Source organism: Oncorhynchus mykiss, chromosome 29, assembly GCF_057628025.1.
Source record: "Oncorhynchus mykiss isolate SJ-2025 chromosome 29, ASM5762802v1, whole genome shotgun sequence".
In the NCBI taxonomy this organism is placed as follows: Eukaryota; Metazoa; Chordata; class Actinopteri; order Salmoniformes; family Salmonidae; genus Oncorhynchus; species Oncorhynchus mykiss.
In genome coordinates, this window is record NC_143050.1 from 12041938 (window position 1) to 12065711 (window position 23774).

Genomic DNA, 23774 nt, shown 5'->3' on the forward strand with positions numbered 1-23774 from the left:
TTCTGAGCAAGGAACTGAAACGTTAGCTTTCTTACATAGCACATATTGCACTTTTACCATCTTGTCCAACTATTTGTTTTTGTATTATTTGAGGCTAAATTGATTTATTGATGTATTATATTAAGTTAGAAATAAGTGTTCATTCAGTATTGTTGTAATTGTCATTATTACAAATACATTTAAAAAATTGGCCGATTAATCGGTATTGGCTTTTTTTTACGCCAATAATCGGTATCAGCTTTTTTTGTCCTCCAATAAATCGGTCTCGGCGTTGAAAAATCATAATCGGTCGACCTCTACCCTAGACCCACAACAATTTACATACCTCCCCAACAGATGATGATCTCTCTATTGCACTCCACACTGCCCTTTCCCACCTGGACAAAATGAACACCTATGTGAGAATGCTGTTCATTGACTACAGCTCAGCATTCAACACCATAGTGCCCACATAGCTAAGCTAAGGACCCTGGGACTAAACACCTCCCTCTGCAACTGGATCCTGGACTTCCTGATGGGCCGCCCCCAGAGGACAGAGCACAATCCCATTCTCATCGACAGGGCTGCAGCGGAGTAGGTTGAGAGCTTCAAGTTCCTTGGTGTCCACATCACCAACAAACTAACATGGTCCAAACACACCAAGACAGTCATGAAGAGGGCACAACAAAACCTATTCACCCTCAGGAGACTGAAAAGATTTGGCATGGATCCTCAAAAGGTTCTACAGCTGCACCATCGAGAGCATGGTCGCATCACTGCCTGGTATGGCAACAGCTCAGCCTCCGACCGCAAGGCACTACAGAGGGCAGTGCGAACGGCCCAGTACATGACTGGGGCCAAGCTTCCTGTCATCCAGGACCTCTATACCAGGCGGTGTCAGAGGAAGGCCCTAAAAACTGTCAAAGACTCCAGCCACCCTAGTCATAGACTGTTCTCTCTGCTACCGCATGGCAAGTGGTACCAGAACGCCAAGTCTAGGTCCAAGAGGACCTTCTAAACAGCTCCTACACCCAAGCCATAAGACTCTTGAACATCTAATCAAATTGCTACCTAGACTATTTGCATTGCCCCCTCCCCCTCTTTTACACAGTTGCTACTCTGTTATCATCTATGCAGTCACTTTAATAACTCTACCTACATGTACATATTACCTCAACTAACCAGTGCCCCCGCACATTGACTCTGTACCAGTACTCCCCCGTATATAATCTCACTATTGTTATTTTACTGCTGCTCTTTAATTAAGTCATTTATTGATTATTCTTATCCGTATTTTTTTTTAACTGCATTGTTGGTTAGTGGCTCGTAAGTAAGAATTTCACTGTAAGGTCTACTACACCTGTTGTATTTGGCCATGTTACTAATAAAAATTGATATATGATCCACCTACTACTGCAGTCACTATGGACAGAGGGCAGGATAGACAGTTGACTGGTAGACAATACTGATCTGTTGTATAGTAAGAATGTGGAAATACCAAACACCTTTATATGGGAGGCGCAAGCAGATGAGAAAATGTGGCTATATGGAAGACATTATATAGTAAAACCTGCAAAATGGGGGGAGATGCACTCCCCTCTTGTGTCCATTATGTTTATTTTTTAACTCCCCACTGCAAAAAAGAAAAGACTTTGACCCCCACCCAGAAAATTTCTAACTGTCCCTTAGCTGACACGTTTACTTTGCAAGCTACCGGTATAAACTTTGTACAGTAGGCTTAACATATAGTGGTGGTAAGTAGACCTAATGTACTTTTTTCTCTAACCAACGTAGGCCTGCCTACCTAGAGAAGTTAGCTAATGTAACCACCTTTATAACATGGTTTTTAATAGTGTTTAATCACGATTGCTGCTGACAGACAGGATAGACAACATTGATTGATGGACCACGTCAGTCAAATTGGCTAGATAGGTAATAGACAACTACGTCAATGTCGCTAGTTAAACAGGTTCATTTTCAGTGGTAAAACTAGATGGGCAAATATTGTTTGATTTGCTTGCCATCAAATAGTGGTGATGGCAGTAGTCAGACTGACAACTTTACCAGGAGGTTGAGGACTTTCCAAAAGCAAGCTACAGCTACAATTATACGTTTGCATAGATAGCTAGCTAACGTTACAGTACATGCCAAATTGATGATATCACACGTATCTGCTAAATTGCTCTTTACTCGTCATGAAAAGCATGCACTTAGCTATTTGCTGTATAACTCTGATGATAGAGCTAAATGTGGAATAATCGGAAATGTGTATTTCTGACTATGCTCGTCAAGAGTTGACGGTATTAAAACCAAAACAGCACGTATTTGCCAAAGGTTTTAGCGGAACTGGGGTCTCCTTGCCCCCGAGCAGCCAAACCGAACGCTCTGAAACGTTTTATTGTTAATTTCAAAACGACTGTTTCAATTTGAGGCTTAAAAACGGTCTGTTCTATAAATTAGTGAAGTCGTTGATTGATTCCCACAATGCATGATCAGCACATACAACATCAATGGCTACAACTAAGCATGTCAAAGGCATGAGGAAATATGAGGAAACAGTAATGGTGTAGGCTATCTGAGGTCATTAAATGGCGCAAGACTAACCATGCATCTAATTGTATTTACTGTTATCACTCATGTTTTTTTACTTACCAGATGACTTAGCTAGCTAGCTACACTAGAAAACTGGAATGACTTTGGGGTGGGACAGCTGTGACGCACACACGCAATGCAAACGGGAGTCCAACAAGTATTCAACTATATAGTAAAATATATAAAAACTAAAATGTGATTTGGGGTGTTAATTAAGATTTATTGTTAGGCATACGGTTAACCGTCTGGATAAGGTTAGGTCTAAAATCCAAATTTTAAGAAGAAAATTGTATAAATGGGCGAGGTTTGTGGCTGTGGTAACTAGTGACCACCAAGTTCAAATACTAGAGACATTAGAGAAAGGGAGGAGATAGGAATCGCATTCCAAGTACTAGAGACATTAGTGAAAGGAGATAGGAATTGATTTGGGCATTGAATCGACAAACGTATACCACACACCCAACAGACTGTTGGGCAAATCGCGTTCACGTTGTCATGGTGCGTCACGCAGTTGCTAACCGGGTTATCCCTTCTCAGTCAGGGTATAAGTCGATAAACCTGCCTATTTTCCTCGAAAGTATGTATTTTCACGATTCTAACACGATACGATATTACAGAAAACAAGTTAGTTATCTCACATCTCGAAAAAAATATTTGTAATGTTGTACTTCTTTGTTCACGAAATTCATGCTAATGTTGGGTTATCGCGCTAGCACGCAATTGACTCCCGTTGTCTCCTTGAAGGAAAACTCAAGCTTGCCCCCCAGAGTGCACCGCGTAGCCCATTGAGGATGCAGGGGAAACGCGCGCACAGTGTGGCGTTGATAGGATTCCCATCTCCTCTAACGGATCTCTGCCAGTGGACGCGTATTCGGGAATTCATCGGTAGCTGCGTTGTAATTCACGTCCCTATATTATGAGCGTTTAGCTAGCTAGTAATCGGTATTTACCGTTCGCTTTTAAAAGCTCCCTCTGTGAAGAAAAAAATATATATATATTTTGTCATTATGGATGTTTGGAGAACGTTTCGCCCGTCCCACAACCTGTTTTGGTCCGCTTTCGTGGCGTAAAACTTGTTCGTGTTATTGTAGCCAGCTCCGAAAGGTTCGGTGGCTTTCCCAGACAAATCTCAGCCTTTCCTTTTGACTCTTGGACGGCAGGAGTGGAGCAGTTTATTCCTGGGACTCGGCCTAGTCTAGTAACGTGAGTGACTTCTCCCCCCCCCCCCCCCCAAAGATAAAGGCTCAGCTACATTTTAATGCACTTTTTTCTAAAGCTAGCAGATATGACACCAAAAAATGGTTTAGACGTTTTTAATCGTTTCTTCTGACTACAGTTACAAAGCCATTTTGCTAATTTACTAGCTAGTTTAGCTAGACCAAACACAGGCTACCTTACTTTGCGCATGTGTAAACAAATAGCTAAAACACATACATTTTGTGAATAACTATATTTGAAGGAATAGCAATGTTGACACTCTGTAGTTAATGAACTCTATAAAGCTGGGACAAACTGTGAGTGAGAAATAATGTTTGCTAACTAACGTTAGCTAGCTAACAGTAGCTACGTTAGATGCTGATGGAGGATGGTCACAACAAGAGGGTAACGTTGAATCTAACATCTCATTTAACTAGCTACGCTAGACCATTTTCTATACTTTGTTTGAGAGCGGGTATATTTTGCTCATTATATATTTCTATAAAATATTCACAACACAATAAATTAGTTATTGTAGCGATCAAGACAGGATAATCTTGGAAACAGAACCAAATTCTGGGGACGTGGGCCTAAATCTGGGCTAGCAAAACCATGAAGTTGTCGATCATTATTCCATCAACATGTAATTGGTAGTGTTTTCCCCTTCTACAGGTATCTCACCAATCTCCAAGGCCTCCAAAATGTCGATTTTAGGATTAAAAAAGAAACAACCAAAGACTTTTAAGGTCAAAGTCATCACTATGGATGCCGAAATGGAGTTTAGTTGTGAGGTAATGTACTTTTGCCTTATTGTAATGACATGTGTGTACAACAAACAGAAACAGTAGCTGAAATAGTAGTCTTGAATGCTCTCGCTCCCCCCTTCCTCCCTCATCATGGTCATGTTAGAAAACTGTACAAATAATTATTAATGCAAATATTCTCTGTCTCCTCTGCCCCCCCCCCCCCCCTCCCCCCTTATCTCTCAGGTGAAATGGAAAGGGAAGGATCTGTTTGATCTGGTGTGTCGGACAGTTGGTCTGAGGGAAACCTGGTTCTTTGGGCTCCGGTACACAGTGAAGGACACCTATGCATGGCTGAAGACAGAGAAACGGGTGAGTGAGAGAAGAGGGGAGTAGGGCAAGAGGAGGAGGGGATGGGTCCTGATAGGGGGGGGCAAGGGAGATAGGGAAGGAAAGATGGAGAGAAAGAAAGATAATGGAAAAAAATAAGATGTGTACCTATACCTAACAGTATTGATTTTTTTTGTTTGTGTGTATGCAGGTCTTGGATCAAGAGGTCCCTAAAGACTCACCGATAACGTTTCACTTCCTGGCCAAGTTCTTCCCAGAGAAGGTAGAAGAAGAGCTGGTGCAGGAAATCACACAACACCTCTTCTTTCTGCAGGTAAAACAACTCTATTTAAACTCTTGTTGGGGAATCCAGGAATCTAACAATGCTTTGATGTCGATTATTTGTGTATATATTAGAGGTCGACCGATTTATGATTTTTCAACGCCGATACCGATTATTGGAGGACCAAAAAAAAGCTGATCCTGGTCCCGATTAATCGGATGATTTTTATATATATATATATATATGTATGTCTGTCTGTGTGTGTGTGTGTGTGTGTATGTAATAATGACAATTACAACAATACTGAATGAACAATAAACACTTTTATTTTAACTTAATATAATGCATCAATAAAATCTATTTAGTCTCAAATAAATAATGAAACATGTTCAATTTGGTTTAAGTAATGCAAAAACAGTGTTGGAGAATGAAGTAAAAGTGCAATATACAGTGGGGCAAAAAAGTATTTAGTCAGCCACCAATTGTGCAAGTTCTTCCATTTAAAAAGATGAGAGAGGCCTATAATTTTCATCATAGGTACACTTCAACTATGACAGACAAAATGAGAAGAAAAAAAATCCAGAAAATCACATTGTAGGATTTTGAATGAATTTATTTGCAAATTATGGTGGAAAATAACAATTGGTGGCTGACTAAATACTTTTTTGCCCCACCGTATGCCATGTAAAAAAAAGCAAACGTTTAAGTTCCTAGCTCAGAACATGACAACATATGAAAGCTGGTGTTTTCATACCCCAGTTAAGAAGTTTTATTTTTTATTTAACCCGGTAGGCCAGTTGAGAGTAAGTTCTCAATTCCACCTGCGACCTGGCCAAGATGAAGCAAAGCAGTGTGACACAAACACAGAATTACACATGGGATAAGCAAACGTACAGTCAATAACACAATAGAAAAACCTATATACAGTGTGTATACAGTGTGTATTAAGATTAGGGAGGTAAGGCAATAAATAGGCCATAGTGGCAAAATAATGACAATTTAGCATTAACACAGGAGTGACAGATGTGCCGAAGATGAATGTGCAAGTAGAGATACTGGGGTGCAAAGGAGTAAAAATAAATAACAATATGGGGATGAGGTAGTTGGGTGGGCTATTTACAGATGGGCTGTGTACAGGTGCAATGTTCGGTAAGCTGCTCTGACAGCTGATGCTTAAAGTTAGTGAGGGAGATATAAGACCAGCTTCAGTGATTTTGCAATTAGTTCCAGTCATTTGCAGCAGAGAACTGGAAGGAAAGGTGGCCAAAAGGGGAGTTGGCTTTGGGGATGACCAGTGAAATATGCCTGCTGGAGCGCGTGCTATGGGTGGGGGCTGCTATGGTGACCAGTGAGCTGAGATAAGGCGGGGCTTTACCTAGCAAATACTTATAGATGACCTGGAGCCAGTGGGTTTGGCGACGAATAGGAAGTGAGGGCCAGCCAACGAGAGCATACAGGTCGCAGTGGTGTGTAGTATATGGGGCTTTGATGACAAAACGGATGGCACTGTGATAGACGACATCCAATTTGCTGAGTAGAGTGTTGGAGGCTATTTTGTAAATGACATTGCCGAAGTCAAGGATCAGTAGGATAGTCAGTTTTACGAGGGTATGTTTAGTGGCATGAGTGAAGGATGCTTTGTTGCGAAATAGGAAGCCAATTCTAGATTTCATTTTGGATTGGAGATGCTTAATGTGAGTCTGAAAGGAGAGTTTACAGTCTATCCAGACACCTAAGTATTTGTAGTTGTCCACATATTCTCAGAACCGTCCAGAGTAGTGATGCTGGACGGGCAGGTGCAGGCAGCGATCGGTTGAAGACAATGCATTTAGTTTTACTTGTATTTAAGAGAAGTTGGAGGCCACAGAAGGAGAGTTGTATGGCATTGAAGCTCGTCTGGAGGGTTGTTAACACAGTGTCCAAAGAAGGGCCAGAAGTATACAGAATGGTGTCGTCTGCGTAGAGGTGGATCAAAGACTCACCAGCAGCAAGAGCGACATCATTGATGTATACAGAGAAGAGAGTTGGCCCAATAATTGATCCCTGTGGCACCCCCATAGAGACTGCCAGAGGCCCGGACAACAGGCCCTCCGATTTGACACACTGAACTCTATCAGAGAAGTAGTTTGTGAACCCGGCGAGGCAATCATTTGAGAAACCAAGGCTATTGAGTCTGCCGATGAGGATGTGGTGATTGACAGAGTCGAAAGCCTTGACCAGGTCGATAAAGATGGCTGCACAGTATTGTCTTTTATCGATGACGGCTTATGATATCGTTTAGGACCTTGAGCGTGGCTGAGGTGCACCCACGACCAGCTCGGAAACCAGATTGCATAGCAGAGAAGGTACGGTTGGATTCGAAATGGTCGGTGATCTGTTTGTTAACTTGCCTTTCGAATACTTGTCGAAGGCAGGGTAGGAAAGATGTAGGTCTGTAACAGTTTGGGTCTAAAGTGTGTCATGACTGTCCTGATCAGGTCAGGTTACAGGAGACCACAACCCTACAAATTATCTCTCAACCCCAACAGAAGAGGAGAGATCTAGGGGTCTGAAGATGTGGGGGTTTTATGACCCCTCACGCCCATGGTAAATCTTAGGCCACAGACAACTTTCTTTTGTCCTGTTACTATGGAGAACCAGCCTCAGAACATTAAACATGAAATAAAGGCACTTTGGAACAATGGTTTCCGTCAGCCACAATGGTGGTCATGACGATAGTTGGAATATGAAAATGTAATTTTTTAAAAATTATTAATAGATGACGTTATTACAAAAACATTGTAACGTCAACAGTTTACCTAGTATATGTTTGATGTTTATACGTTGTATGGAAAATGTCCAAATCAAAGAGAATGTTTTGGTGAAGTTAGTTGTCTAAAATTGGATTTGAGTAAAATCTAGACCTTGCTCTTAACTAGGTACGTCCAGAGAATTGCCCTAAAGGCTGTTATGCCCACTTCTGACACGAAGGTATAAAACCTGTGAGTAAAGAATTCACAGACAAGACAACGTGACCCAAGCTGCAGCCGAGGTCTAAAAAGTCAACGAACCCAAAACGCAACACAAGTTTGAAGACAAATATTTTTCTAGCCAAGCTACGGATGAGTAGCTGTGTCTAAGCGGGTGAATTCAAGTCGGACCACCTAGCTTCCACTTCCCAGTGAATCGTGGTATCTACACTGTTTCATTCCTACGCTGTGAGCTCTGAGCTACAGAGCTGTCTGTCCTCAGAAGAGCCCTTCCAGAACAAGGGCGAGGGAACAGACTCCTAAGCCAAAAGGACACTGACATCGTGAGGACGACCAGAGAGGTGCACCGGAGAAGCGTCATTGAGCAGCCTGAGCGTCATTCAGCGTCATTGAGCAGCCTGAGCGGTCCACGCGGAGAATCCACGGAGACCTTCCCCACGTAATTACATCATTATATTCCGACCCATAAGAGCGGCAGTTTGGGGCAAGGCTAGGGTTTGAATAAGCATAGCTGACAAATTCACCCAAATGTATATTTCTCTCGTACTTTCTCTTTTTCTCTCTTTTAAATCCCCATTCTGGGTAACACGCGCCATAGTGTGGCCCGTTATACTAAGGTCTAATCAATAGCCTAGAATGTGTTTTTGTGTATCTTTTATCATCATTTTAGCTTTCTAGTAAATAAATACTCAACTAAGATTGGTGTGGTACGAACTCATTGGTGAGACCCGGGTCCTTGCAGATTCCCAGATTATACGACGTTCAGAATGAGATTGTAGAAGTAAATGATTAATTAGCGGCTGTTGTAAAATCTATATTCTGATATTCTTTGAGTTAATTTGGGAAATAGAAACTCAATAAAAACTAGTTTTCCCATGGTGCCCCAGGTTAATGAGTTAATAATTGCTTGATTCAGTTAATCGCGCAATTAGGAACTTTTAATCATGCGATGAGCAACTGTCGTCACATTAACTAATACAACGTCACGACAAGTGTCTCCCCCTTTGAAGAGGGTGATAACTGAAGCAGCTTTCCAATCTTTGAGGATCTCCGATGATACGAAAGAGAGGCTGAACAGGCTAGGTAGGGGGTTGCAACAATTGCGGCGGATCATTTTAGAAAGTGAGCAAATATTCAAACGAGAACTTTGAAGGTCGAAGTGGAGAAGGGTTCCATGTGAACAGCAGTTGAACATGGGTTAGTCGGTTCCTTTTAGGTTGTAGTTATTATAGGAATTATGACGCATCGACTGGTTCTCTCTATACCATTTGTATTTCATATACCTTTGACTATTGGATGTTCTTATAGGCACTTTAGTATTGCCTGCCTAATCTCGGGAGTTGATATGAATGAGTTGGCATGAAGTCATAAACAGCACAGTGCATCAAGCATTGCTAAGAGCTGCTGGCAAACACAGGAAAGTGCTGTTTGAATGAATGCTTATGAGCCTGCTGCTGCCTACCACTGCTCAGTCAGACTGCTCTATCAATTATCAAATCATAGACTTAATTATAATATAATAACACGCAGAGATACGAGCCTTTGGCCATTAATATGGTCAATCCGGAAACTATCATTTAGAAAACAAAACGTTTATTCTTTCATTGAAATACGGAACCGTTCCGTGTTTCATCGAACGGCTGGCAACCCTAAGTCTAAATATTGCTGTTACATTGCACAACCTTCAATGTTATGTCATAATTATGTAAAATTCTGGCAAATTAGTTCACAACGAGCCAGGCGGCCCAAGCTGTTACATATACCCTGACTCTGTTTGCACTGAACGCAAGAGAAGGGACACAATTTCCCTAATTAATATTGCCTGCTAACATTAATTTCTTTTAACTAAATTTGCAGGTTTAAAAAAGATATACTTCTGTGTGTTGATTTTAAGAAAGGGATTGATGTTTATGGTTGGGTACATTTTGTGCAATAATTGTGCTTTTCTCGGCAATGCGCATTTGCTACACTTGAAGTAGGCTGTGATTCGATGATAAATTAACAGGCACCACATTGATTATATGCAACGCAGGACAAGCTAGTTAACCCAGTAATATCATCAACCATGTGTATTTAACTAGTGATTATGTGAAGATTGATTGTTTTTTTTATAAGATAGGTTTAATGCTAGCTAGCAACTTACCTTGGCTCCTTGCAGCCACAAGGTCCTTTTGACACTGCACTCGCGTGGCAGGTTCACACGCGTAACAGATGGTCAGCCTACCACGCAGTTTCCTCGTGGATTGTAATGTAATCGGCGTCCAAAAAGGCACATTACCGATTTATGAAAACTTAATCGGCCCTAATTAATCGGTGATGCCGATTAATCGGTCAACCTCTAGTGTATATATATCAAGTTGGGATTCAGCTCTTTTATGTTCTGGCTTGACTACTGTAGCTTAATTGTCCTGAGGAGTCTTGTCGTGCCAACTGTTCTCAGACTACCCAGTGTCTTTGCTGAGAACGGGTTGGGTTAATGTCTAATTCACCCTCCAGGTGAAAAAGCAAATATTAGACGAGGAAATTTTCTGTTCTCCTGAAGCCTCTGTCCTGTTGGCGTCGTACGCTGTTCAAGCCAAGGTAAGAAAATGCCTTTTCAGTGTGAATATCTTATGTTGATATTAATATATGGGGCTGTGTTTTCAAGGCTTCTCCAGATGTAGATTTCGGAAGCTGTCATTTACATGAATGTCTTTTTCTCTCTCATACAGTATGGGGACTATGAACCAAACTTTCACAAGCCGGGGTTCTTAGCCCAGGATGAGCTCCTACCTAAAAGAGTAAGTAGTACCACTATGGAAAAATAAGTGGGTGTGTGTGCGTGATCATGTTATTTGTGTATGTGTGGTCGTCTTTTGATGTGAGTGAGATCATGTTGTTATTTGTTTGTTTCCACAGGTTCTGATGCAGTACCAGATGACTGCAGACATGTGGGAGGAGAAGATCACAGCCTGGTACGCAGAGCACAGAGGCATCGCCAGGTAAGACCAGCTGACGCATCTATCTACTACATCTACTACTACATCTACTACTACTATAGAGAAGCAGAGAGTTTCTCAACTCTGGTCCTGATGTTCTACCAGCGGTTCACATTCTTGTTGTAGCCCCGGACAAATGCACCTGGGGAGCATTCAGCAGCACACCACATTTTGGAACGTTCAGATAGAAATGTTATGTAGAACGTGTAGAATACGTGTAGAATAAGGACTCATGTCTGCTCCATTCATGGCATTTCTATCTGCAAAGTTCGATAATGTTTGGCTGCTGAACGTGGCCCTGATTCAACTTGTCAAGGGCTTTATGATTAGTTGATTGATAGAATCTGGTGTGCTTGTGTGGTTCTATGGCCAAAATGTGTACTGATGGGGTTACTGGAGCACCGGAGTTGAGAAACACAGCTATAGAGCAATATCTACCAGTACCAGACGAGTCAGATGTAGTTCTGTATCTATGGGAGAAACATGACCCATTGACTTGTGTTGCTGGGCCAGAGACAGTGTTGTCTAAGGATTGATGTGTTTGGTATGTGTGCTGTCCACAGGGATGAGGCTGAGATGGACTACCTGAAGATAGCTCAGGACCTGGACATGTATGGAGTCAGCTACTTTGCCATCACTGTAAGTCACTCCTTTAGTCAAACACTTCTCTCTTACTTTGGTTGCGTCCCAATAATATCTCCTTTCTCCTGAAGTGTACTGCCTCGTTCACTACTTCCCACAAATTTAATATAATTGGATTGGTGAAGGCATGGGACGGAGGGAGTTTCCACCACGTTTCTTATACCTTCCAATCAAACAGTAGTTTGTTACCCTCTGGTGATTTGTATAACAGGAATGGGCTGCAGGCAACTCACTGGCCTGATTGGCCCAGACAGTTTAGAATAGTTAGTTTAACCAGCTGTTTTACCTAGGACTGGGGGAACATGTGTGACACCAATCAGACCAGGAGTAGGACTGGAGTTGCCCATCCTTGTTGAATTTAAAAAATATATTTTGTCACATAGACCGGATAGGTGCAGTGAAATGTTGTTTTTACAGGGTCAGCCATGCGGCCCCGCTGGTGCAAAAATAGTGTCAAGTGCATTGCTCAAGGGCACATGGTCAGTGTACTATGCAAACACAAACTAATTTAGACCTTTATTTATCTTCGTAGGAACTTTGTCAATAAAGCCAAACACATAGCCTGTATTACATTTAAAGACATAAGAACGCAGCCTTCAGCAGCCCGATTACAACCTTCAGCAGCCCGATTACAACCGTCAGCAGCCCGATTACAACCGTCAGCAGCCCGATTACAACCGTCAGCAGCCCAATACAGTTGAAGGTATTTTACAGTCATATGTTTTTTTTGCTGTTTGACCCCCAAATATTGGATAAAGACGCCGTTTAGGGTCGAAGCCTTGTCTGATTAAACTACACTTTGGGAGCATTATACCAGTTATCTCTTCTACATTATCCTCGCTCACCCATCCCCTCGAACAAAGGTTTGTATTGATGTACGTACTCCGTCAGACCTGGGTTCGAATACTATCTATGGTATTACAATTACTTTGGAAATAACTATTAAGATATGTTTTTAGTCAACAAGTAGTTGACTATTGTAATTGTAGTTGACTATTGTAATTGTAGTTGACTATTGTAGTTGTAGTTGACTATTGTAATTGTAGTTGACTACTGTAGTTGAATATTGTAATGTATTTGGAAATATTCATACACTGACTGTAATAGACTCCTGTGTATTTAACCCAGGTATTTTGAAAATACTTTTAAGTATTACCCTATTAATATAAAATTGAGACAGACACAATATTTTAAAATACTTCCAATAGAATTAGTTGATTCGGGACCCATTTTTTGTAAATACTCAGAAATGAAGTATTGCACCCTTCTGAAATCTAATTAACATAATACACATCTGTCTGTTTAAGCTAGAGATGTTTTTTTTTTTTTTTGCATGGGCTGCGTCTCAATCCACGTCATCTGCCGATATCGCCCTTCCACATCTGCGGTGGAAGGTGGCAGAGCTAGCTAGAGCTCTGTTTTGTCAGACCACGAGACAAAGTCTAAAGTTTCCGTATGGTAATAATGACCCTGAACTATTTTGACCCCTCTGTTGAAAGTTGAGTCTTAAGAACACAATGGTGTTCTCAGTGTTGCTCTACGACGCCTACAAGCATCACAGGACTCGTCTGAAGTCGGTACAGCCTCTTCTGTCTGTAGCGTCTGAACAGTTTGAGCTACACACTAATATGACCCCTCTGTGGAAAGCTGAGTCTCACATGAACACGTACTTCCAAATGAATGGAAGTCAACTGTATATACAAAGGTATGTGGACACGCCTTCAACTTAGTGGATTTAGCTATTTCAGCCGCTTCCTTTGCTGACAGGTGTATAAAACCGAGCACACCGCCATGCAATCTCCATGGACAAACATTGGCAATATAATATAGCCTTACTGAAGAGCTCAGTGACTTTCAACATAGCACTGTCATAGTATGCCACCTTTCCAACAGGTCATTTCGTCACATTTCTACCCTACTAGAGCTGCCCCGGTCAACTGTGAGGGCTGTTACTGTGAAGTGGAAACGTCTAGGAGCAACAACGGCTCAGCCGCGAAGTGGTAGACCACACAACTCACAGAGCAAGACCGCCGAGTGCTGAAGCGAGTACCGCGTAAATGTCATCTGTCCTCGGTTGCAACCATCACTACAGAGTTCCAAACTACCTCTGGAGGCAACGTCAGCACAAGAGTTGTTCTTTGGGAGCTTCATGAAATGGTTTTCCATGTCCGAGCAGCCGCACAGAAGCCTAAGATCACCATACACAATGCCAAGCGTCGGCTGTAAAGTCCATGGAGAATAAGAACACCTCCCAGCTGCCCACTGCACTGAGGATAGGAAACTCTGTCACCACCGATAAATCCACTATAATTGAGAAATTCAATAAGCATTTTTCTACGGCTGGCCATGCTTTCCACCTGGCTACCCCTACCCCGATCAACTGCACTGTACCCCCCACAGCAACTCGCCCAAGCCTTCCCCATTTTTCCTTTTCCCAAATCCAGTCAGCTGATGTTCTGAAAGAGCTGCAAAATCTGTACCCCTACAAATCAGCCGGACTAGACAATCTGGACCATTTCTTTCTAAAATGATCGGAGGGCCTGGCAGTGTCTATGGGGGTGACACTATTCTTTATACTTCTGGCTCTTCTTTGTACACTGTCTTAACAACCCTCCAGATGAGCTTCAATGCCATACAACTCTCCTTCCGTGGCCTCCAACTGCTCTTCAATACAAGTAAAACTAAATGCATGCTCTTCAACCGATCGCTACCTGCCCGCCCGTCCAGCATCACTACTCTGGACGGTTCTGAGAATATGTGGACAACTACAAATACTTAGGTGTCTGGTTAGACTGTAAACTCTCCTTCCAGACTCACATCAAACATCTCCAATCCAAAGTTACATCTAGAATTGTCTTCCTATTTCGCAACAAAGCATCCTTCTCTCATGCTGCCAAACATACACTTGTAAAACTGACCATCCTACCGATCCTCGACTTCGGCGATGTCATTTACAAAATAGCCTCCAACACTCTACTCAGCAAATTGGATGCAGTCTATCACAGTGCCATCCGTTTTATTACCAAAGCCCCATATACTACCCACCACTACGACCTGTACGCTCTCGTTGGCTGGCCCTCGCTTCATGTCCATTGCCAAACCCACTGGCTCCAGGTCATCTACAAGACCCTGCTAGGTAAAGCCCCCCCTTATCTCAGCTCGCTGGTCACCATAGCAGCACCCAACTGTAGCACACGCTCCAGCAGGTATATCTCTCTGGTCACCCCCAAAACCAATTCTACCTTTGGCCGCCTCTCCTTCCAGTTCTCTGCTGCCAATGACTGGAACGAACTACAAAAATCTCTGAAACTGGAAACACTTATCTCCCTCACTAGCTTTAAGCACCAGCTGTCAGAGCAGGTCACAGATTGCTGCACCTGTACATAGTTCGTCTATAATTTAGCCCAAACAACTACCTCTTCCCCTACTGTATTTATTTATTTTGCTCCTTTGCACCCCATTATTTTTATTTCTACTTTGCACATTCTTCCACTGCAAATCTACCATTCCAGGGTTTTACTTGCTATTTTGTATTTACCATAGCCTTTTTTTTGCCTTTACCTCCCTTATCTCACCTCATTTGTTCACATTGTATATAGACTTATTTTTCTACTATTGACTGTATGTTTGTTTTTCTCCATGTGTAACTCTGTGTTGTATGTGTCGAACTGCTTTGCTTTATCTTGGCCAGGTCGCAATTGTAAATGAGTACTTACTCTCAACTCAACTTTAACCTGGTTAAATAAAGATGAAATAAAAAATAAATAAAAAATCTTTAAAAAATTCCATATGTTAGCTTTATTATTATGGGACCAGCAGGTACATGTAGCGTTTATATTTTTTTCAGTGTCTTAATAGTACATGTATAGTACATGCTATATATATATATATATATATATATGCTATAATATCTCCACAGCAAATGAATTATGGCACAGACATGCATGAGTTTATATATGAATAGTACATGTGTACATTTTTTATATTGTGATTTCTCCACAGCAAAATAAACGAGACACAGACCTGCTACTGGGTGTCGATGCCCAGGGCCTTCATATTTACAGCCCCAACAGCAAACTGAACCCCAACAAGTCTTTCCCCTGGAGCGGCATCCGCAACATCTCCTACAGCGAGAAGGAGGTAACCACGGTGAATCTGCTATTATTATTTATTTATTTATTTATTTATTTATTTATTTATTTATTTCATTTTCATCCAATTAAAAATGTATCTCTTGTGTTCTGGCTACCTAGCCACATTAAACCGGCCTGCTCTCACAAGCTCACTTTTATGTTTTACGTGAAGTAAACCTGATCTCAGCGGTTTGGTTTCCCGACGCTAATGGCTACCATCTACTACACAGATGATAACGTGTTATTAACTTTGTCCTCTCCCCTGGTACAGTTCACAATAAAACCTCTGGACAAGAAGAAGGATGTTTTCAAATTCTACTCCTCCCAACTGAGAGTCAACAAACTGGTAGGTTGTTGTTTGTAGGAAGTCAGAGTTGGTGCCAGTTTTAAACGCTTATCTGGTAAAGTCCATTTTAACCCATGTGTGTGTGTTCAGATCCTGCAGCTGTGCATTGGGAACCATGACCTGTTCATGAGGAGGAGGAAGGTGGACTCCATCGAGGTTCAGCAGATGAAGTCTCAGGCCAAGGAGGAGAAGGCTCGCAAGAAGGTCTGCTCTCAACACATCCACAGACACTCTACCACACCCCTGTATTTGTGTTGTTTTTAAAGATATACAGTGTTTCTATATAGACTTAGCTGCCAGTATTTTTCAATGAGAAGATACTATGTTGTGAACATAGCACACAGTCCATATCAGTTGCTACCCAGTCTGTTCTCCGATTGGCTGTTCTGCCTATCAAGGGCAGGCAGAGCGTTCTGATTGGTTGCGAGTGATATTTTCTGTTCTCTGATTGGCTGAACTGCCTGTTCATCTGCAGGTGGAGCGTCAGATCCTTGCACGGGAGAAGCAAATGAGGGAGGAGGCAGAGCGAGCGAAGGAGGAGATGGAGAGACGGCTGTTCCAGCTGCAGGACGAGGCACGGCTGGCCAATGAGGCGCTGGTAAGGGTGGCGTCTGCTCCATGAGAGCGGGTTCTCCTTAGGAATGTATATGAACCGTTTATAAGGGTTATGTCTGTTTGTAGCTGCGTTCAGAGGAGACCGCAGATCTGCTGGCGGAGAAGGCCCAGATCGCCGAGGAGGAAGCCAAGCTGTTGGCCCACAAGGCTGCCGAGGCGGAGCAGGAGAGACAGAGGATAGAGGCTACCGCCCTCAAGACCAAGGAGGAGAAGAGACTGATGGAGCAGAAGATGAGAGAGGCAGAGCAGCTGGCCGTCAAACTGGTGGAGCAGTCAGAGAGGAGGTACAGATATTACTGTCAGTGTTCATGTTATTATTATTAGTGTTTTAGTTTAGACGATAAGTAGTTGTAAAGGTCAAATGTAACCACGAGCAGCAGGAGGAATGGCAGGGATTGCAGATGAGCTTAAAATAGCCGCGGGAGGAATGGTAGAGATTGCGGATGCGCTTAAAATAGCCGCAGGAGGAATGGTAGAGATTGCAGATGAACTTAAAATAGCCGGGGGAGGAATGGTAGAGATTGCAGATGATCTTAAGCAGGAGGAATGGTAGAGATTGCAGATGAACCTAAGACAATGCACTCAGTGTCTGCTCAGGGTGTGCTTCATTATGCACCGATGTGATAGCTGCAGGACCGAAACAGCGGAGAAGTTTAAACACCCACTTTCCGCTCTTGCTTATAAAGGTCAGCCCAGCTCTGCTGTAAATTGTGTGCATCGCTGACTAGTCAATGCACAGTAAGTAGCGGTTCCTCTCTGCAGGTCGAAGGAGGCGGACCATCTGAAGCAGGACCTAACAGAGGCCAAGGATGCTGAGAGGAGAGCCAAGCAGAAACTCCTGGAGATCACCAAGACATCTTATCCGGTACAGAAAACTATAACCTTAACCAAGACAAGTCGTGTGAAAATTATAACCTTAACCAAGACATCTTACCCGGTCCAGAACCATCATTTTAGAGCTCACCACTACTACAGTCACAGCTAATACAACATACCCAGTACACACCACACCACAGAGGTTATCAAAACCACATCCTCCCTGTTTCCTGGCCCCTATAACTGGCTCCTCTTTTTCTTTCTCTGTGTGTGTTCCAGCTCATAGCGGCCTACTCCACCCCCCCTCCTCCCCCAGAGGGAGGAGACCTAGCTCTGGGATCCGGATCAATGCGCATCGACTTTAAAGACTCTGATATGAAGAGACTGTCAATGGAGATAGAGAGGGAGAGGTGAGCTGGGTTCCCTCCAGATAGAATCATATTCCCTAAATAGTGCACTCATTTTGACCAGGGTCTGTCGTCTGAAGTAGTGCACTACATAGGCAATAGGGTGCCATTTGGGACATTTCATTCCAAAAAGTTGTTCCCTTTTCTCATGACCTTGCGAAGCTGTGTAAACAAAACTGATAGGTGAAGGCTATCTCACCACCCCCCCAGGCTAGAGTACGTGGAGAAGAGTAAACACCTGCAGGACCAGCTGAAGGAGCTGAAGTCTGAGATTGAGTCTCTGAAGTTGGAGGAGCAGCAGCAGCAGGCTGGGGTCTACAGCCTCCGCAACGAGGCCCGCGGCTACCCCCCTGAACCACCCTACATGCCCCATAGTAATGTAAGAACCACCTACATGCCCCATAGTAAAGTAAGAACCACCCTACATGCCCCATAGTAATGTAAGAACCACCCTACATGCCCCATAGTAATATTAGAACTACCCCCCTGAACCACCCTACATGCCCCATAGTAATATTAGAACCACCCTACATGCCCCATAGTAATGTAAGAACCACCCTACATGTCCCATAGTAATATTAGAACCACCCTACATGCCCCATAGTAATGTAAGAACCACCCTACATGCCCCATAGTAATATTAGAACCACCCTACATGCCCCATAGTAATGTAAGAACCACCCTACATGCCCCATAGTAATGTAAGAACCACCCTACATGTCCCATAGTAATATTAGAACCACCCTACATGCCCCATAGTAATGTAAGAACCACCCTACATGCCCCATAGTAATATTAGAACCACCCTACATGCCCCATAGTAATGTAAGAACCACCCTACATGTCCCATAGTAATATTAGAACCACCCTACATGCCCCATAGTAATGTAAGAACCACCCTACATGTCCCATAGTAATATTAGAACCACCCTACATGTCCCATAGTAATGTAAGATCCACCCTACATGTCCCATAGTAATATTAGAACCACCCTACATGTCCCATAGTAATATTAGAACCACCCTACATGTCCTATAGTAATGTAAGATCCACCCTACATGCCCCACAGTAATATTAGAACTACCCCCCCTGAACCACCCTACATGCCCCATAGTAATGTAAGAACCACCCTACATGCCCCATAGTAATATTAGAACTACCCCCCTGAACCACCCTACATGCCCCATAGTAATGTAAGAACCACCCTACATGCCCCATAGTAATATTAGAACTACCCCCCTGAACCACCCTACATGCCCCATAGTAATGTAAGAACCACCCTACATGTCCCATAGTAATGTAAGAACCACCCTACATGTCCCATAGTAATATTAGAACCACCCTACATGCCCCATAGTAATGTAAGAACCACCCTACATGTCCCATAGTAATATTAGAACCACCCTACATGTCCCATATTAATGTAAGAACCACCCTACATGTCCCATAGTAATGTAAGAACCACCTACATGCCCCATAGTAATGTAAGAACCACCCTACATGTCCCATAGTAATGTAAGAACCACCCTACATGTCCCATAGTAATATTAGAACCACCCTACATGTCCCATAGTAATATTAGAACAACCCTACATGTCCCATAGTAATGTAAGAACCACCCTACATGCCCCATAGTAATATTAGAACCACCCTACATGTCCCATAGTAATGTAAGAACCACCCTACATGCCCCATAGTAATATTAGAACCACCCTACATGCCCCATAGTAATGTAAGAACCACCCTACATGCCCCATAGTAATGTAAGAACCACCCTACATGTCCCATAGTAATATTAGAACCACCCTACATGCCCCATAGTAATGTAAGAACCACCCTACATGCCCCATAGTAATATTAGAACCACCCTACATGCCCCATAGTAATGTAAGAACCACCCTACATGTCCCATAGTAATATTAGAACCACCCTACATGCCCCATAGTAATGTAAGAACCACCCTACATGTCCCATAGTAATATTAGAACCACCCTACATGTCCCATAGTAATGTAAGATCCACCCTACATGTCCCATAGTAATATTAGAACCACCCTACATGTCCCATAGTAATATTAGAACCACCCTACATGTCCTATAGTAATGTAAGATCCACCCTACATGCCCCACAGTAATATTAGAACTACCCCCCCTGAACCACCCTACATGCCCCATAGTAATGTAAGAACCACCCTACATGCCCCATAGTAATATTAGAACTACCCCCCTGAACCACCCTACATGCCCCATAGTAATGTAAGAACCACCCTACATGCCCCATAGTAATATTAGAACTACCCCCCTGAACCACCCTACATGCCCCATAGTAATGTAAGAACCACCCTACATGTCCCATAGTAATGTAAGAACCACCCTACATGTCCCATAGTAATATTAGAACCACCCTACATGCCCCATAGTAATGTAAGAACCACCCTACATGTCCCATAGTAATATTAGAACCACCCTACATGTCCCATATTAATGTAAGAACCACCCTACATGTCCCATAGTAATGTAAGAACCACCTACATGCCCCATAGTAATGTAAGAACCACCCTACATGTCCCATAGTAATGTAAGAACCACCCTACATGTCCCATAGTAATATTAGAACCACCCTACATGTCCCATAGTAATATTAGAACAACCCTACATGTCCCATAGTAATGTAAGAACCACCCTACATGCCCCATAGTAATATTAGAACCACCCTACATGTCCCATAGTAATGTAAGAACCACCCTACATGTCCCATATTTTTCCCTTTCTCAAAACATTTTTGTTCTTTGTTCTTTCAGAGAAACTCTGCCTACATGGCTCAGATGGCTTTTTTTGAGGAAGTGTGATCCAACTGCCATTGGATGAAACAGGGGGTAGGCTAAATGCCATTGGAAGACACGCAGGGAGGCGGGACATTGGTTGTGACTCTTGTTCCTTAATACCAAGATATGCCTACTTCATCTATCTATGTTTTGTGCCTGACAAAAGGAGCACACTGACACACACACACACACACTCCCAGTGACACTCCAGAAAGGACTGTGCTTTGGAAAGATTTGTATTCCTCAGATGACACACACCGCAACACTACAAGTTCTCCGTTCTGTTTAATTTGATGCAGCCCTAGCCACACTGCCTGTGGGCGTATATTATCACAGACGGTGCTGTGTGCATGTTCTGTGGAGGTATTTTACTTCAACGTTTGGTTTTTAAAGGGATGCCTGGTAGAGTGTGATAGAGATTTGGCTGAGGTAGTTTATCCTATATGACTGACTCTACACTACAGTGTGCCTTTAGGAGAATATACTCTCGCAGCGACCAGGATCATGTCTGTCTAGCTACCAGGCTTCAGGTGTGATACTTTGCCTTCGCTGAGCAATGTCTTACTTTACTCAGTCGTTTTGTTGTAGCATGGTCGAACTGATCGTCTCCAGAGCAACATGTGTCCTGCATCACATTATGCCTCCTAACCATTGTCAATTCAAACTGTCATTTCAACGGTTTTATGTTTTTAGTATTTTAGACTGTTGACGTGCCTTTAACTTTGCTTTTTAAAACGTTTTCTTCACGTTACGAACATTAAATATGCAATCCCTCGTTCACTAGTTCCTGTTATGGAGCATCCCAAAAGGCACCCTACTCCCTATTTAGTGCACTGCCTTCGACCAGTGCCCTATTTAATTCATTTATGGTGACATTTGGGACAATAACCTGCCTGGATTGTCAAACACCTCTGGGGTGGGTTTAGCAGGCAGACAAGCCCACTTCTCTTCTGATTTCTACGACATCTTGTTAGTGCTTAGCTCAGAGGAAGGTTCCATCTAGAAAAGTAGGGAAGACATTCTGTATATGGAGGAGGAGAAGAGGGAGAGAGAAGGTGGTTTGTGCTTGTTAAGGAAGTAGATTTTAGATGTAATAACTCAAGGTTAAGGGTTGGGGTCAATTCCATTTCACAGAAATGATCTGAAAATAACAGACTATAATAATATTATATTGCCTATATGCTGAGTTGAAATGGTCTGGACCCAACCTTTGCTGTGTTTTTTGAATGGGAACCATGTCTTAAATGGTCAGATATCCTAACTAACAGAACACTGCTTGGCAGATTATGCAACATTTTCAAGGTCGGGGGTTGGTTTGGCATTTTTGTGGGTGCAGACACCTGCACGTACAGAGACACACAGCCATGTATTCAAACCATGTGTCAATATCACATTTAAACCCTACATTTTATTAGTCATTTTTATTGTAACATAAATAAATTATTGTCAGATCTGTTGTCAGAAGTTTCCTCTAACCGATGTCAGGTTTGAATCGAAATGGAGTTGTTTTTAGATGGCAGGATATCACACACGCACTCAGCATAACTGTTGTGTACATGTGTTTTTCATTTCTGATGGTTATACCTATGTATGTGTGTAGAATAGTGTTGTTGGGTTTTATAATGTTAACTCCTTTTGTTGTTTATCTTACTGTTGTTGACTTAACCATTCCTGCTTTTTCCATCCTCCCCCCCCCCCCTATCCTCCTTTCCCTCTCTCGCACTCCTCCTTTTTCATGTGTTCATCGGCTTTAAAGGGCTTTACGTGTCACGTCAGTTTGTTTCTAACTGTTTGTTTTAGTAGATGACCTCAGAACTGTTTCATATCTATAGGTTTACTGTAATCACCCATATCTGTCCCAAGTGGCACCCTACTCCCTATATAGTGCACTACGTTTGACCCGGGCCAGCATCAGGCTCGGGTCAAAAGTAGTGCTCTATACAAGGGGGAATAGAGTGCCATTTGGGACACAGACACTATATGGCTGTCTCGCAACACTCTGTCGTTGCCTCCTTTCCTTTTTAGAGTGCGGCAAGTAACCTTGCGGTTAGTTAGGCCAGTAAACGGCCGAAGAGGTCGCTGTTTCGAGTACCTGAGCCGACAAGGTGATACATTTGTCGATGTGCCCTTGAGCTCCAGGGGCGCCGTACTACTATGGCTGACCTTGTAAAACACTACACTGGACTATGTTTTTCTTCTTCACAACCTTGATTCCGTTCCTTCATTGCCGCTAGTCAATTTATAGAGGTGTAGAGGTTTCCTCCGTGTAGAGGTTTCCTCCGTGTAGAGGTTTCCTCCGTGTAGAGGTTTCCTCCGTGTAGAGGTTTCCTCCGTGTAGAGGTTTCCTCCGTGTTGCTGTCACCTATCATGCCCTGCCAGATCAGTGGCCATAGAGGAAAGGACACAAGGGAAGGAAGCTAGTTAACACTATTAAGACACAGCCAGGACATGCCAAACAAAAGCGAGTCACAATGTCTGATTTCCGAGATGAAGTGTTTTGAGTGCTGTGTTTTTTTTTTTTTGTCATAAGAGAATCAATGCTGTCAAAGGGCTTGGCTGTTGCTTATTAAAACAAATATACATTAGCATTGCTTGTTTTGTCATAGTTCTTGATGGTTACAGTCTTGAAGTTGTACAACTCTTGTGTTGATGTTTGGAATACATTTGAGAAGACCGATTTTTAGATCCAACTGGCATTTTACTTCTGTCTTTATCAACCCCTCTGAAAGACCCATACCTACAGGTTTTAGGAGAGGGTGTGCGGAGCTGTTACTGTGGGGGGTGGGTAAGTGCCTTGGCTCAATGGCAGAACGGCAGGCAGCTCACTTTCCGCCAAATTATTTCCCCGGCAGACCCGGGATTCAAACTAGCAACCCTCCACCTCTAACTGCAAGGCTACCTGCTGCACCCTTGGCAGCCA

General features: G+C 42.8%; 2 protein-coding genes across 7 annotated transcripts in view; one reads left to right on the top strand and one right to left on the bottom strand.

Annotated features, from left to right (window-relative positions):
• Positions 1–2926, bottom strand: part of mettl27 (methyltransferase like 27) — a 16949-nt gene extending 14023 nt beyond the window's left edge. Inside the window, exon 1 of one of the 3 annotated variants that reach the window (XM_036968292.2) lies at positions 2632–2926. The gene's annotated coding sequence lies outside the window, so the exon portion shown is untranslated. The remainder of the gene's footprint in view (positions 1–2631) is intronic. The other 2 variants (XM_090226526.1, XM_090226528.1) reach the window with 2 other exon arrangements.
• Positions 1645–23439, top strand: nf2b (NF2, moesin-ezrin-radixin like (MERLIN) tumor suppressor b). Of its 4 annotated transcripts, none has more exons than XM_090226525.1 (17): positions 1645–1733; positions 4441–4559; positions 4758–4883; positions 5053–5175; positions 10590–10673; positions 10805–10873; positions 10992–11074; positions 11635–11710; positions 15716–15853; positions 16118–16192; positions 16283–16396; positions 16668–16790; positions 16874–17091; positions 17570–17672; positions 17903–18033; positions 18241–18409; positions 20831–23439. In XM_090226525.1, exons 2-17 carry the CDS (start codon positions 4470–4472, stop codon positions 20876–20878), a joined length of 1770 nt encoding a protein of 589 aa, XP_090082651.1. In that variant the 5' UTR covers positions 1645–1733; positions 4441–4469; the 3' UTR covers positions 20879–23439. The 4 variants fall into 4 exon arrangements, with proteins under 4 accessions (XP_090082651.1, XP_036824183.1, XP_036824182.1 ...); XM_036968288.2 differs by having other exon boundaries at positions 1650–1733; positions 15716–15862; XM_036968287.2 differs by lacking the exon at positions 1645–1733 and adding an exon at positions 3059–3774 and having other exon boundaries at positions 15716–15862.
• Positions 23440–23774: the final 335 nt, after the last annotated feature.